Genomic DNA, 13759 nt, shown 5'->3' with positions numbered 1-13759 from the left:
AGAAACAGGTGGCAGGATCCAGACTTCCGGGCATCCATAAGCTCCCAGGAGGGTTCAGAGTCTGACAAGGTCTGAAAGTGTGACCAGGTGGTCACGCACAGGAGCAGACAGGATCAGGTGCAGATGAGTAGGCTCAGTGGAAGAGGGCAGCCGAGACAGGACGTGGAACCAGAACTTGATGCAGGACTTTAAACTGGTCTCCTCCCTGGAGCCAGGCTTACTGAGATAAAAACTGAACCTCCCCACATAGAGAGCCAGAAACCCAGAGGACTCCACGGGGGAGGAACAGTGGACGATCAGGAGACGAGACAAACACAAAAACCTCTTTCCACTGGCCGCCAGGATCCAGGACATGAACCATGAAATCAAAGTGAAAAGACAGACTTAACAAAAACAAATAATGATCTGGCCCCGAATGCTCAGGCTGAACTGAATATAACCAGAAGAAACAGGTGAGAGGAATAAATTATAATGAGGCAGGTAGGGAAAACGGCATGTGAAAGAGATCAATTCAAGAGGAGCAAAGAGGCCAGATCATGACAGATACACTGAAGATTATGGTTGTATCAAATAAAATATGAGAAAGCTAAAGGACTATGCATGCTTCTGCAAGCCTCTGTAAAAATCTATTGTCATTCATCTTTTACTGCTTTGTGACATTAAAACAGTAGACTAAGTCAGTCCCAATGTATTTTTTCCATATTCTCTTCGTTTTCAAATATACAAACCATTTAAAACAACACAAACACAGGTTTGAAACAAAATATTTTTACTTTTATTTCTACTTTTAAATTATTAGATTATATCTGGAATACTTTTAGTTAATGTAATGAAAAACACAAAAAATATAACACTACAACTGACTGCTGTAGTTTTAATGTTCCACCATGTAGTAAATCTGTCATAATGTCATGTTTTGGATATTTGTTTAGGAGACTTGTGACCAGAATTTATTCAAGGGGGACGTGTCAAATGATTATAGAATAGAATACTATAGAATAGAATCAAGTAGAATAGAAAATCCCTTTATTGTCTCACAATGGGTAATTCTGGTATTTACAGCAGCAAAAAAGATTATTGAAAAAATGGTCACACAAATGTGGTCCTTAGAAAAGTGTATAAGAATAACGTAATAGTGAAGTGTTAAAAAAATAAAAAAATAAAAAAATAAACTGTACTGTTAAGGGTTTTGACAACATAAAAGCTGTGCACCTGGAGAATAAATAACCAATATACAGCTATGGACATTTCTACAGTGATGGATATTTTACAATGGATAAGCTGATAGGCGTCCTAAATTTCTACTAGAAGTTAAAAATGTAAAACCTCCATATGTAGATATTTTTTGTACTTTCATAATTTTTCTTATACATCGTATTATACACCTCCCTCAACAGTTTTTGGGTTTCCTCGAAAACATATGCAGGAAAGTGTACTGAGTAATAAATATTGGATCAGCTGGACAGCAATATGCTGCTCTTTGGTGCAGATCTCTGTGACCTTTAAAGCTTCCCTTCCCATTTTAACGCATTTACAATTGTTCCTTCTGTGTGCATTTACACAATAAATATAGGACCTTTGCCACAGTTTCAGATTTTTAAATGCTTTAAATTTTGTAGATGCTGTAGATATGGGCAAATTTTGAAAAATAAAACATCAGTATGAATCTGATGCCCCATGAAACATTGCCATTAGAGAAGCAGAGGAGAAGCCAATAGGGCTCTGGTGACTTATTAAGGGCTGCAGAGGTACACAGTTCAGATGAAAGAGTCTGCTGACACAATTAGTTGTATGTCCCACTAATATGGTCTGTATGAAAGAATAGAGAGAGGAAGGTTATAGTTAAAATACAGTTATACTCTATCTATCTAGAGTTTAAAATATCGCGTGCAAATACGTGTTTTAAAGTATGATTTGTGGTAGAAAAAACTAGACTGCACATTAAACTGAACCCACCACCCTCCTTTTTTTTTTGAATACCATGCAATTTTCTATAATTTTAACATATCTTTGTTCTACCATTAAGCACCAAAAATGTACATTCAAGAGTGTGGTTGCTGCAGACAATTTTATGACAAGTTCTAGAGCTATAAATGTTTTTTCAATCTATTGTCATCAGACTTGTAAATTTGCCTTTGATACAAAAAAACCCTGATGTCATCTGTTTTCCTACTGTAGCCACAATCCTCATCATTTAAATGGTTCTTACTGGTTTATAAGTCAGTGGGATCCACAAACCTCTAAAGCTCCACGTTGAGACACTGAATCACGCCGTCATCTTTTTGTGGTCATTCACCTGTATGGAGAAGAATAGTGACCAAAGAAGAAGCTTAAAAAATGTAACTTGTGACTTTTACCATTCCTTAAAGATTTGCATGATGAATATGTCATTTCACCAGTTTCCATGACAGACGTGTGACAAACACAGTGCAAAAATGTCAGTTTTCTGTGCTCTAATTGGTTCATAGTAATGTCTGGGAGGTATAAAAAGGTGCTCTCAAAGCCAAAAGTTACAGTCTTCTTTCAAAACCTGAAGCAAGAGTGTATTTTGCAGATTTTACTGTGCAAAAAAATGAAGCTTCTTCTCTTCACCGTGGTTGTGGCAGTTATCTCCAGTGTAAGTATGGTTTGTTTGCACCAGTCTGTTTAGTTCCGCTATCATTCCATTTCATTATCATGTAAAATCTTATCTTTTTATTTCCTGTAGGTCAATGGGGGAAAGGTGAGCACCCTCACCTCACTGTAAATTCAAGAGTGTTTTGAAATAACAGAGATAATTAAAAAACAAAAACCTGTGCTTTCTGCAGACTGCAAGACTGTTAGCAGCCATGAATGCCGGGATGCTTAATGGGATGATGGGTGGAGGTTTGAACCCACCTCTGATGGTTGGTGGTGGAATGGGTTTAGTTGGACAGCCCCAGTTTGCTCAAGTTAGTACAAAGGTCTATCTGTTGTTACTTGAATACAGTTACATGGAACACATGGAAATACTTTTTATTTTCTTTTTAGTTAGTTCCTGGACTTCCTGCCGCCTTGGCTGTTCGAGCTCCTATCCCTAACATGTTCCCAGCCGCAATCAATCCGGTTAGCAGTCACGTCAATAGCACAAAACTCACCCTGTACTGTTTAAGGCTTTCAAAGTTCTTATTTTTTTGTATTTCTTGTTTAGTACCAGCTTCCTATGATGGGTGCTCCCCAAATGCCACAAATGAACCCTCCACAGCAATTTCCAATGGTAAACATCAGTTTCTCTCTAAGATCATGGATTATTCATGCATTAATCCCAAGAATGATTAAGACTTTCTGTTTTTCTTTTAGGGAATGGCGGTGGGTGCAATGCAGCAACAGCCTCCCTTTCAGCCTCTTTTTCAGCCTCTTGCTCAGCCTCAGGTTCAGCCTCAGGTTCAGTCTCAGGTTCAGCCGCCGGTTCAGCCAGATCCACTTCGGAGATTCAGGGTGAGAAGTTATGAATGTATAAATGTCTGTCAGACATATTTGGCCTTAAAGGGGTTAAATGTTGCTGTGTTTATCTCCAGCGTCAGACTGTGAAATCTGAAAATTCAGGAAGGCCTGCTCTGGACACTCAGGTATAACAACTCATTTGACCTTGTTTTCTTTTTCAATATTGATCCTGTTCTACTTCATCCATGTTTATTCATTTTTGTCACTGCTATCTTTCCTCAGATTCCACGTCCCGCTGAGTCCACAAAAGCTCCTCCTTGTGGCAACAAGGCAGCTAATTAAGTTCACATTTATACCTTGTTAAAATCAGCCACCATGACATAAAGAGGAACCTTAAATTGTCTTGATCTATATTTCTCTCTAATTCTAATCAAAATGAAATCAGCTTTTGTATCTGCTTCTCTGATAAATAAATTGCTCTAAAATCAAAATGCATTTGTATTCATTTAGTGAAGTTTGCTGTGGATCATTGCTGCCATCTAAAGGGCAAATTCATTTCCTCGTAAATAAAACTAACTAAAGTAACTTGTTATTTTAAAATGCAAGCCCTATTATGGCATATAATATCACCTGACAGTTAACGAATGTAATATTGTATTAATAACTACTTAAGATATTAAACAAAGCAAATGCAAAAACCATTCATGTCCCTTAAACCTTTCTTATTAGGTGATGCTACACCCTCACCCTCACAATGCATTTTATTTGGGTTTTATTTGATAGACAACTGCAATACAGTGCATAACTGTGAAGTAGAACTAAAAACATCCATGGTTTCCATATACACTACCGTTCAAAAGTTTGAGGTCACATTGAAATTTCCTTATTTTTGAAGGAAAAGCACTGTACTTTTAAATTAAGATAACTTTAAACTAGTCTTAACTTTAAAGAAGTACACTCTATACATTGCTAATGTGGTAAATGACTATTCTAGCTGCAAATGTCTGGTTTTTGGTGCAATATCTACAAAGGTGTATTGAGGCCCATTTCCAGCAACTATCACTCCAGTGTTCTAATGGTACAATGTGTTTGCTCATTGGCTCAGAAGGCTAATTGATGATTAGAAAACCCTTGTGCAATCATGTTCACACATCTGAAAACAGTTTAGCTCGTTACAGAAGCTACAAAACTGACCTTCCTTTGAGTAGATTGAGTTTCTGGAGCATCACATTTGTGGGGTCAATTAAACGCTCAAAATGGCCAGAAAAAGAGAACTTTCATCTGAAACTCGACAGTCTATTATTGTTCTTAGAAATTAAGGCTATTCCATGCGAGAAATTGCTAAGAAATTGAAGATTTTCTACAACGGTGTGTACTACTCCCTTCAGAGGACAGCACAATATATATATATATATATATATATATATATATATATATATATATATATATATATATATATATATATATATATATATATATATATATATATATATATATATATATATATATATATTCAAATATAAGTAAAACAATTGACTCCATCCTCAATCCATGGTTTAAAAATCTGTACAATTTCTGATGTTCTGATTTTTTGTAAAGAAGTTGAAAAAATATATTGTGTTTTTTCTACTTAGTTATTCTTTATTGAAATTTGTAATAAAAGTCTTAAACGTTGTTGGTTTATTGTAAGAAAACAAAACAAACACGCAAAAAAAGACCCTATTTATCTAAATGCTGTTGTCAAAGATCAACATAGCTATAAAGCGATATAGCCATAATACATTATTTTCCCAATAACAGATGATAATATCAATACCCATTTTCCTTTGAGCATTTTGTCTGCTTATTTGAAAGTTTATCCTCTGAAAAGATATATTTTGCCTTCAGTATGTAGCCTTTGTTTACTGTTTGGCTGTGGAAAACTGGATAGAGATGAAAAATTCTCAAATCTCCTCATCAATATTGATTAATTCTAGATGTCATTAGTAAACTGCAGGACTTTCAGTTCTCGAAAAAGTTTGTGTAGTTTAAATTTTGTACAACTTAATTCAATATTTTGAATACAGATTTTAAATAGAACCACAGGTATGGAAACTATTCAACTATTCCACACAAGAAGCAGCATTTGCATAAAAGTTTAAATATGGTGTTGAGTGCAAGTAAAAAAAGATAAAGAAGGTGATATGTTATAAATACCAATAAGTAAAGGCAGTATGTATAAAAGGAGATGATATTTTAAGAAGAGAAGTTATAGTAACTAAAAGGCTGGGACATGCTTATGTTGAGAGCAACGAATGAAACTAAATAAATAAATAAACAGACTGAAGTAAAAAAATTGTAGGAATAATTCAGAGAATAAAATTAAAGCAATTCAGAAGAACAAGAAGATTTTCCTCGCTTTGCATTACATGTTATTTTTCAACAATTCTTGATAGTTATTGCAAAAGTGTTTATAAAAACATTCCGCATTCCTTTAAAGGATTTATGTTATCCACAGACACAGTTTTGTACATGATTTCAAATGTGAAAAATGTTTTTTTACAGATAAAAAAATCAACAGTGTTGTAAAAAACATTTCAGTCTGAATACATTTAAAGGCTTTTCTCTGCCTGCATTTCTCCTCTAATTTTTTCTTTATTTTAAGTCAAGCCAGATTGAATGGAAAGCATCTATTTAAACTGATTTTTATCCCTTCAATTGTGATGAAAAACATATTTTTAACTGAACCGGCTTCCTATCGGTTGGATGTAGGTTTTTAAGGGATCGTCTTTATGCATCTGTGCTCGGTCACACCTAAAATAAAAGGCTAAAGTACCTGCTTGGCATTGGTTCAAGTTAATGAGAGGCCTGGCCATTAACCATTTTTTCGTTTTAAGTTTGTTGCATCAGCAGTGGCTTCAAAAGCTGCAGGAAACTTGCACTGAAGGACTAATTGGGTCATTGTAACCCTATTACCCTATGTTTAGGGTTATTTTTTCTGCTGGGAGGTATTAACCTTGGTCAAATCTGAAGCCTTTAGTAGCCTTAAACAGTTTTTGAATGTGTTCCATGTTTAAATCAAAAATCTTACGGCAACAACCTTAATGGTCTGCTTGGTTTATGCTCTGCGACAGTGATTGCCATATATTGGCAAAACAGTACACAAAGAACCATATATCGTTCCATAATGGTTGGATTGAAGGACATATGGATGGATGGATGGATGGATGGATGGATGGATGGATGGATGGATGGATGGATGGATGGAGAGACTGCAGTCAACCATGGTTCTGTAGACAAGCCTTGATGACGGATGGCAGTTTGATCATGAGCCTTCTGCTCCCTTTTTTTTCTCCTGACAAGCAAAATTTTGAATTGCTCCTAATGCACTTAATTACATACTGCGAGTGTTAACATGTGCGCTTAAACTCTAGGAGAATAAATGTCTTGAGTAAGTTTGACAACTTTGTCAATGAAGCAGAAAAAGTGTCAACTAGGTGGAAAAACCTGAGACAGGCTTCAGATTATTTCATCTCTCCTGTTCGAAAGCAAACAAAGTTAGAGATCCTAAATCTCTGCAGAGTGATGAACAACTTTCCACAGGGCATGTCATGGTGCTTATAGACGTGACTTACACTTAATGACAGTCTTAGCAGCTCTGTGTTGTAAGTGTCTGAGTCTGTTGTCATGTGAAATGTCTGTCATTCTGACCACATATTGTCTGGATGAGTTGCAAGTGGACTATTTCAGCTCATGTTCAGAGAATTTAAAAGGCATCTGGAACCGACTGAGGAGGCACAGAACTGACAAGGAACGAAGAGCAGAGCATCGGTAAGCTGAGTTTATTGTGTTCAGTTTTTAAAGGTGTTTAAAACAACTACTTTTTAATTAGAATTTAACAAAGTGTGAATATTTTGGCTCACAGCAGAACACAATGAAGCTACAAAGTGCCCTTCTGGTAATCTGCCTTCTTAGGTCAAGCCTTGCTCTGCCAGTGAGTTTCTGTTAGATCCAGCATTACTACACATAAACCAAGTAAGAAATGTTTAATGACTAATCAAATGTTCTGTGTCTCTTTTTGAAGGTGCAGATTGGACTAATTGCAAGCAACAGCAATGAGGTAAATCATATTTAACTATTAATTTTCCTTTTGTTTGTTATACAGTAAATGAAACAAATAGATGTAACTGAACTAATTTGTATTCAGATCTTGAGACTGAATGGATTAACTCTAGCTGCTCTTGGACAAGCACAGGTGCACAAGCCACTGTTACTGCTAAAAAAATTTGTTCCTTTGTGTGCTCTATCATTTAACACACTTTTACTTTCTCTTCCTCCAGGGCTCTTTATTGCCCCAGTATGTTCTGCAGCAGCAGACGCCTGATGTCTTGCTCACGCCCCAGGTGTTGAATTTGAACCCGCAACTGGGAGGTCCATTCGGCCCCCAGGGGCCACAACTGTTGATGCCCAACCAGGGTAACCAACTAACACCAATGCTTCTCCCTAATGGACAACAAGAGCAGCTTGGACCTCAACAGGACCCGAACAATCCCAACAATCCTCAGCAGGCCCAGAACCCTATGCAGGTACCAGAGCAGACACTAACGATAAACATACTGTTTTACTACTGAAACTGCTTCAAGACTTCCCGCATTAATAAAGAAGGGGTTCTAATTTTTGTAATCTCTCTTTTAGATGTATCCACAGTTTCAGTTTCCATCGTTTGGATTCCCTCAGCTTCACAGACAACAGGTTTTTATTAAAACATACTGATCCAATCCTAATCATTGCATTATATAGACATTTTTATTAACAAGTGAATGTTTTTTTTAAAGGGCTACTCTTACTTTCTACCACGGTATGGATATGCCCAGCAGAGGAACCCTGCAATTCTGCCTAACAATGGACAGCAGAACGTTGAAAGAGCCACACAAAGACCACAGCTCCCACTGCAGGTAATTGTTTCATAAAAAATCTATTTTAAAATTATATATCAAATTAAGTTTTTTGGTGACTATAAGTAAAATAATCTGTATAGCATATTTCACAATCAAAGAATCAATCAAGTGTCTACCAGAAAAGTATGCAATAAAAGAGGCACACAGATTGAGAACACAAGGGTAAGAGATTTGAAAACTCACCTATTTGGGGTTCCTGTTGTAGAGAAACATTCAGTACTTTAAATTTAATCAATAAAAAGATCAAATCAGTTTGACTTTAAAAAACAAAAATCATTTTACTTTGTGTATCGCTTAAAATTAAAGGTTTAAGCTGCCAACTCTGGTTACCCACTATCAAGGCTTAATGATAATAACATGGTTGCGGGTGTTGAGTCAGTGTGGATGCATTAAGTGTGTTGCAATGATGTCTGGCTATTAAACCAAACAGACAGACAGTTTTGTTACTGAACTCAGTGATGCTTCTTGTAACTCTTACCTGAAGATTGCAAAAACTGATATCTGATTAAGTCATTCCTTCTTAAAATGAGTGCTTTTTTTTTTTTTACATTTGAGGAGGTAAGTTTGCCAATGGAGCAAGATAATTTACATTTAAAATAAGAAAAAAAAATGTACTGCTTTATTTCCAGTGCATATTATATAATCATCTTATCTTAGGATTAAATATACTAATTCCATTGGCAAATTATCTTATTTAACTACTCAAAAAGGGTATATGCACTTAATTCAAGAGATTTTTACGTATTTTTAGATAATTTTTGCGGTGTAGGATTGATACTCAGAAAATTTTATTTATTTAAAAACTGTTATTCTTTCCAGCAACATTTTCTGTAGCTTAGCTTTGAAACCATAAATAATTTGTCAATTTTTGAAATATATAAAATTTCTAAAGCTGTCTTTTACGACTCAAGTCTGTGTAGATGTGCATTTTTATAGAGTACAGTAAGATTTTTTTCATTTAAGTTTAAAGACTAGCTGTATAATCTGCCAAACATCTTATGTTTACTATATTAACATTATAAATGACCCAATCTAACTATCATGTACTTTATATTTTAGCAGGGCTCTAAGCCACAGCTACAGACAGAAAAGGTGATATATTTCTTCCATTTTTGCCCATGATTTAAGTATTGAACTGCACAATTATGTAACTTTCTCTGTGGTCTTTGCCAGACATGGCCAGCAGGGACACATGGAGAGTCCACCACTGTTCCCCCTGTTCCCCGTGGTGATGCAACTGGTCCTGATGAGGTGCTCCTATAAGTTTAAACTTTCTTTGGCATAAATTTTATTTAATTTTTTTCCATATTCGATTTCACATTTGTTTCCTTTTTTATACCTTCAGGGTAATGGCAACTTTCCTTTCCTGTTTGAGCCATAGATGTTACCTGGAAAGAAGCAACCTCAAAGATGAGGTGAAAAAGCATGAGGAGTGAAGTGGAAATTAAATGAAACTTATATTTTACTTTGACTACATTTTAAATAAATACTTTTGCCAAGTAAAATCTTTTTCACTCAGTGATTACCGGTATGCCTCTCTCTTAAGTCTTATATTACAATTCTTGAATTTAGAAAAGATATTCGGCTAACAGATTCTTAGGTTAAAAAAAAGCTGTTTTTGGGCAATTTAACACAGATATGTTGGGATACTGACTTGAGGCAGCACATTGGGTTAAGATTTTAAAATAAAAAATAAGAAAAAAATAACTGCTCAATGCCAGCAAAACAGCTACCTACAAAAATTTATTTTTGTGGGTCACATCACACTTGATTTGTTGGTAGTGGAGGGGGTCTAGAGGCTAAAAAAGGTAAGGTTTGTAGTAGTAGTAGTAATAATATTACCCTCTGACCAAAAGTTCAAGTCAGTCTAACTTAAGTCATAGGATAACCTAAACCTCTAGACAGCATCACTGGTGCAGTATTAGTGGCAACGTGTTGAGATATTATTTTATCATGTTTATTTTACTAATTCTCGTTCGAATATATTACTTTTGAGTTATTTTGCAGTTAAACAACAATAAACATTAATCAGTAAAGAACATATTACAGTATATGAATATTGCCGTTTACCTGTAGTTGTTTTCATAACCGCAGTCTGCCACAGTTTTAGATTTGCTTATGAAGAAAATTTGCATGTATGTATTTTAGGCTAAATAAGAGACTGTACTTCTGAGTTTTTCTTCGTTAAACATCTCATTCATGTTGAGCTTGAAAATCTGGAATTTCTTCTCTTGCAGTCTGACTCTATGATAACGGGATATGTTCAAACTTTTCAGAAGAATCTTTGGGATTTTTTTTATCACTTTGTAACCTTCACTAATAAAATCTGATGGATAAAAACATAAGGCAAACATGCAGCATAGGTGTACAAATGCCTTTTCCTTCCTTTGAGAGTCACAAATAGGCATATTTGTGCTTGAATCATTTGCAGATACATAAATCCATAAATAGGAATGTTTAAAAAGCCTACAAGGAAAAAAAAAAAAGAACTATAATTTTCTCATTGCTAGACTTTATTAAACAGATAATACATATAACAGCAAGTTTGATCGATGTTTTAGGAGAAACAACATAGTTTTTTTATTAAGGCTCTCAATGTTTTCAAAAAATGAAATGAAAGAAAGAGAAATGGTTTCTCAACAACAGATGACCAATTAGCCAGTCTTCAAGACTTCAGTTTATGTGGTAGCTACTGTTGTTGTAGCTGCAGTTGTTGTTGTTGCGAGAGCAGCCAGAAGCTGGGCAATGAGGGCTAACAGGGTATTGTTAACTGCTGATCCCTTTAAGAAAATCAAAGCTAAAGTTAGAACTATATTGGAAAAAGACAGGAGTTATATAGTAACAGTTTATTTTGGGTTTGATTACAGAAAACAGAAAGGATTCTCACCTCATTGGAGTTTGACCCTGAATCAGAGCCAGACCGGGCAAATCGCTGGTGCTCCATCTGTAGAAAACACAAACACAAAAGTCACAAATTGGCCTCCAGCTATTTCATGTTTAGAATATGTGCTGTTTTGTATTCTGTTAATACACAAACATTATTACAACAGCACTGACTAAAAGCAAAATCTCAATGTTAAAAAAGACAGTCAAGCCAAAAATGTTTGATTATTATTATGTTTTTCCTTTTTCTTCATTGATACTATTCAGCTAATGTTTGCTCCATACACAGATACTAAAGCAGATTGAAGTTGGATTTATGAACGGTCCAAAAAAAATCAATGTTAGAGGTTCTAGTAAAATATAATGAGAAATCTACAATTGTTTTAACTAATTAGAGATTCAGCTCCTATAAGTACTTGGAAAATCAGGTGTAACTATTTAAAACCATGTAAAACTACAACTTGAACCAACATTACTACACAGAACATACTGTACAATACTCATCATGATCTGCCCTGAAAGCTGGCCTTAATTGTTCAATTCACTCACCTGCCTAACTCTGCTCGGTTTTCTAGTTATCACTGATCTCATCCATCTGCATCTGTTCCTCTATATTGGACTCAGTTCCAGCTATCGGGGCCAGACCATTGTTTGTTCTGTTTCCTTAGTTTTAGTTAGTCAAAAGTTCACGTGCCCATTCCAGTAAGGAGACTATTCTGGAGCCAGTGTTTTTAGGCAAGTTTAACCCCTAACCTGTGGTGAGAGCATTTCATCGTTTCCTTTGTGATTCTGATTTCCTGATTCCGTTCCCTCTCATCCACTGGCCCTGTCTGTACCTGTCTGATCTCTTTGCCTTAATCACCTTTGGACTCCTGCTGGATTCTGCCTCTTTGTGCGTTTTTGTCTGAGCTTGTTGCTCGACGCACAGGACTCTGAACCTGCCTTCATGCTCTGAGGATTCCTGGAAGCCTGAATCCCTCTGTTCCTGTTTGGGTCGGAACCTCTGATCGAGCGGAGGTCTCCAAGATTCCTGAACTGTTCTTGCCTGCTCTGTTTTCCCTTGACCTGGATCGGTTTCCTGCATGCTCAGGGCCACATCTCATTGGCAGTACATCGGCTGATCCTGCCTATTATTGAGTGGATGGACTGAACTGTTAAACCAGAGTGTCAGTGATCGGGGGGTGTCCCAACCCCCCCTCCTACAGTTGCTGCAGCTCCGCAGATCCACATAAACTCCATGCTTCTGTTCTGTCTGTTTATGCCTTTGTTTTAATTAACTTTCCTACTGACTGTCTCACCTTGAATACTGGATCCATCTGTCCCGTTTATGACAATACTTGGGTTAATGTAATCATCATGGAAATCTAAAACCTTAATCTTCTTCCCATTTTTTTTAAATAACTTAAAATATTGTCACACTTACTGGTTGAGCCACAATGAGGCTCAGGAGGCATCCCAGAATAAGTGCAACCTTCAGCATGGCTGTGATGATCTTAGCTGTTGGAGAAAGAATACAGTCTTTGTCAAATACATAACTAAAAGAAACATTAGGCATAGCTTTATATACTCACTGTAGTCTTACGGATGGACAAAGTGAGGGTAATGTTGAGCTGAATGTTTGACTCCTCTTATATACAGTATCAGGATCAGAGGCATTGAGAAACTGTTTGTTAAAGGATTAAAATTGGTTTCAAAATCTATTAGGTGATTTAAAACAGGAACCACGCCTTTAGAGCTCCTAGGTGTAAAAATATGATAAAACTTTAATCTATAAACCCATAACAAAGTTTGGAAACTTCAGCAGCAGATTAATTAATTCTTGTCCGTTCATTATTTAAGCAAATATGTAGGTCAACAGCAGGACATGATTCAAGCAAAACCCAGACAAGGTTGCATTCACGTCCACTTTTGTTTTAAAACATTTTTGTTACCCTATAACTAAAAAAACATACATGAACACATGTGTTATATCTCTTATAAGAGCCAAATACATCAATTTATAATTTTTCATATTTAAAATAGCTAAATAATTCTGATGGTCTAATTAAGAGCAGCATCAGACACCCTTAGCCATCCCTGTGTCCTAACTTACGTAACTAAAAAAACACTAGACAGCCATAAAATACAAGTATAAAAATCTGATAGTTTGAAATGCTTAAGTCCCATTAATTAAAAATCAGCAATCGTGCAAACAATTGGTAAATCAAGTCCTACATTATTTAAATAATAAGAAAGACCTGAAATGTTATAACCATCATGTAAATTTCAACAACTTTTGGGCAGGGTTACGGCCATTGTGTCTAATTATCCTAAAAACCTCTCTTATTTCATAATAAGCTATGTGAAATCTTCTGCAAAGCATTAGCAGATGTGTCCCAAGAGCGGACTTTCCTGATATGTAGTAATGTCTAATAACCTCCTAATGTATTTCCTAAAAATTACTAAATCTGGTGGCAAGAAACTAGAGCTGGCTTGTCATAACCAGAACTGACTACCCATCAAATGGCTATGTATGCGTGTGCATTTATGGGTGTGTA

At 35.8% G+C, this 13759-nt stretch overlaps 2 protein-coding genes and 1 long non-coding RNA gene across 4 annotated transcripts; 2 read left to right on the top strand and 1 right to left on the bottom strand.

Annotated features, from left to right (window-relative positions):
• The first annotated feature begins 2482 nt into the window (after window positions 1–2482).
• scpp9 (secretory calcium-binding phosphoprotein 9) lies at window positions 2483–3895 on the top strand. Its single transcript, XM_038272414.1, has 8 exons — window positions 2483–2617; window positions 2708–2722; window positions 2808–2930; window positions 3010–3084; window positions 3170–3235; window positions 3319–3456; window positions 3537–3587; window positions 3685–3895. Exons 1-8 carry the CDS (start codon window positions 2573–2575, stop codon window positions 3742–3744), a joined length of 573 nt encoding a protein of 190 aa, XP_038128342.1. The 5' UTR covers window positions 2483–2572; the 3' UTR covers window positions 3745–3895.
• A 3193-nt stretch (window positions 3896–7088) lies between these two features.
• On the top strand, window positions 7089–9844 carry odam (odontogenic, ameloblast associated). Of its 2 annotated transcripts, none has more exons than XM_038272409.1 (10): window positions 7089–7212; window positions 7307–7375; window positions 7466–7501; window positions 7589–7636; window positions 7722–7967; window positions 8077–8133; window positions 8217–8336; window positions 9402–9431; window positions 9513–9590; window positions 9685–9844. In XM_038272409.1, the coding sequence occupies exons 2-10, from the start codon at window positions 7316–7318 to the stop codon at window positions 9718–9720; spliced, it is 711 nt and encodes a 236-aa protein (XP_038128337.1). In that variant the 5' UTR covers window positions 7089–7212; window positions 7307–7315; the 3' UTR covers window positions 9721–9844. The 2 variants fall into 2 exon arrangements, with proteins under 2 accessions (XP_038128337.1, XP_038128336.1); XM_038272408.1 differs by having other exon boundaries at window positions 7096–7212; window positions 9399–9431.
• A 987-nt stretch (window positions 9845–10831) lies between these two features.
• On the bottom strand, window positions 10832–12892 carry LOC119774741. Its single transcript, XR_005279569.1, has 4 exons — window positions 12794–12892; window positions 12646–12719; window positions 11227–11283; window positions 10832–11119 (listed from the first exon to the last, which is right to left on the bottom strand). It is a non-coding gene; the product is annotated as an uncharacterized LOC119774741 (long non-coding RNA).
• Window positions 12893–13759: the final 867 nt, after the last annotated feature.

The sequence above is a fragment of the Cyprinodon tularosa genome, unplaced genomic scaffold (assembly GCF_016077235.1).
Source record: "Cyprinodon tularosa strain WSP-4 unplaced genomic scaffold, ASM1607723v1 ctg829, whole genome shotgun sequence".
NCBI lineage: Eukaryota > Metazoa > Chordata > Actinopteri > Cyprinodontiformes > Cyprinodontidae > Cyprinodon > Cyprinodon tularosa.
The sequence above is the reverse complement of the archived record's forward strand: the minus strand, read 5'-3'. Positions and strand labels throughout refer to the sequence as shown.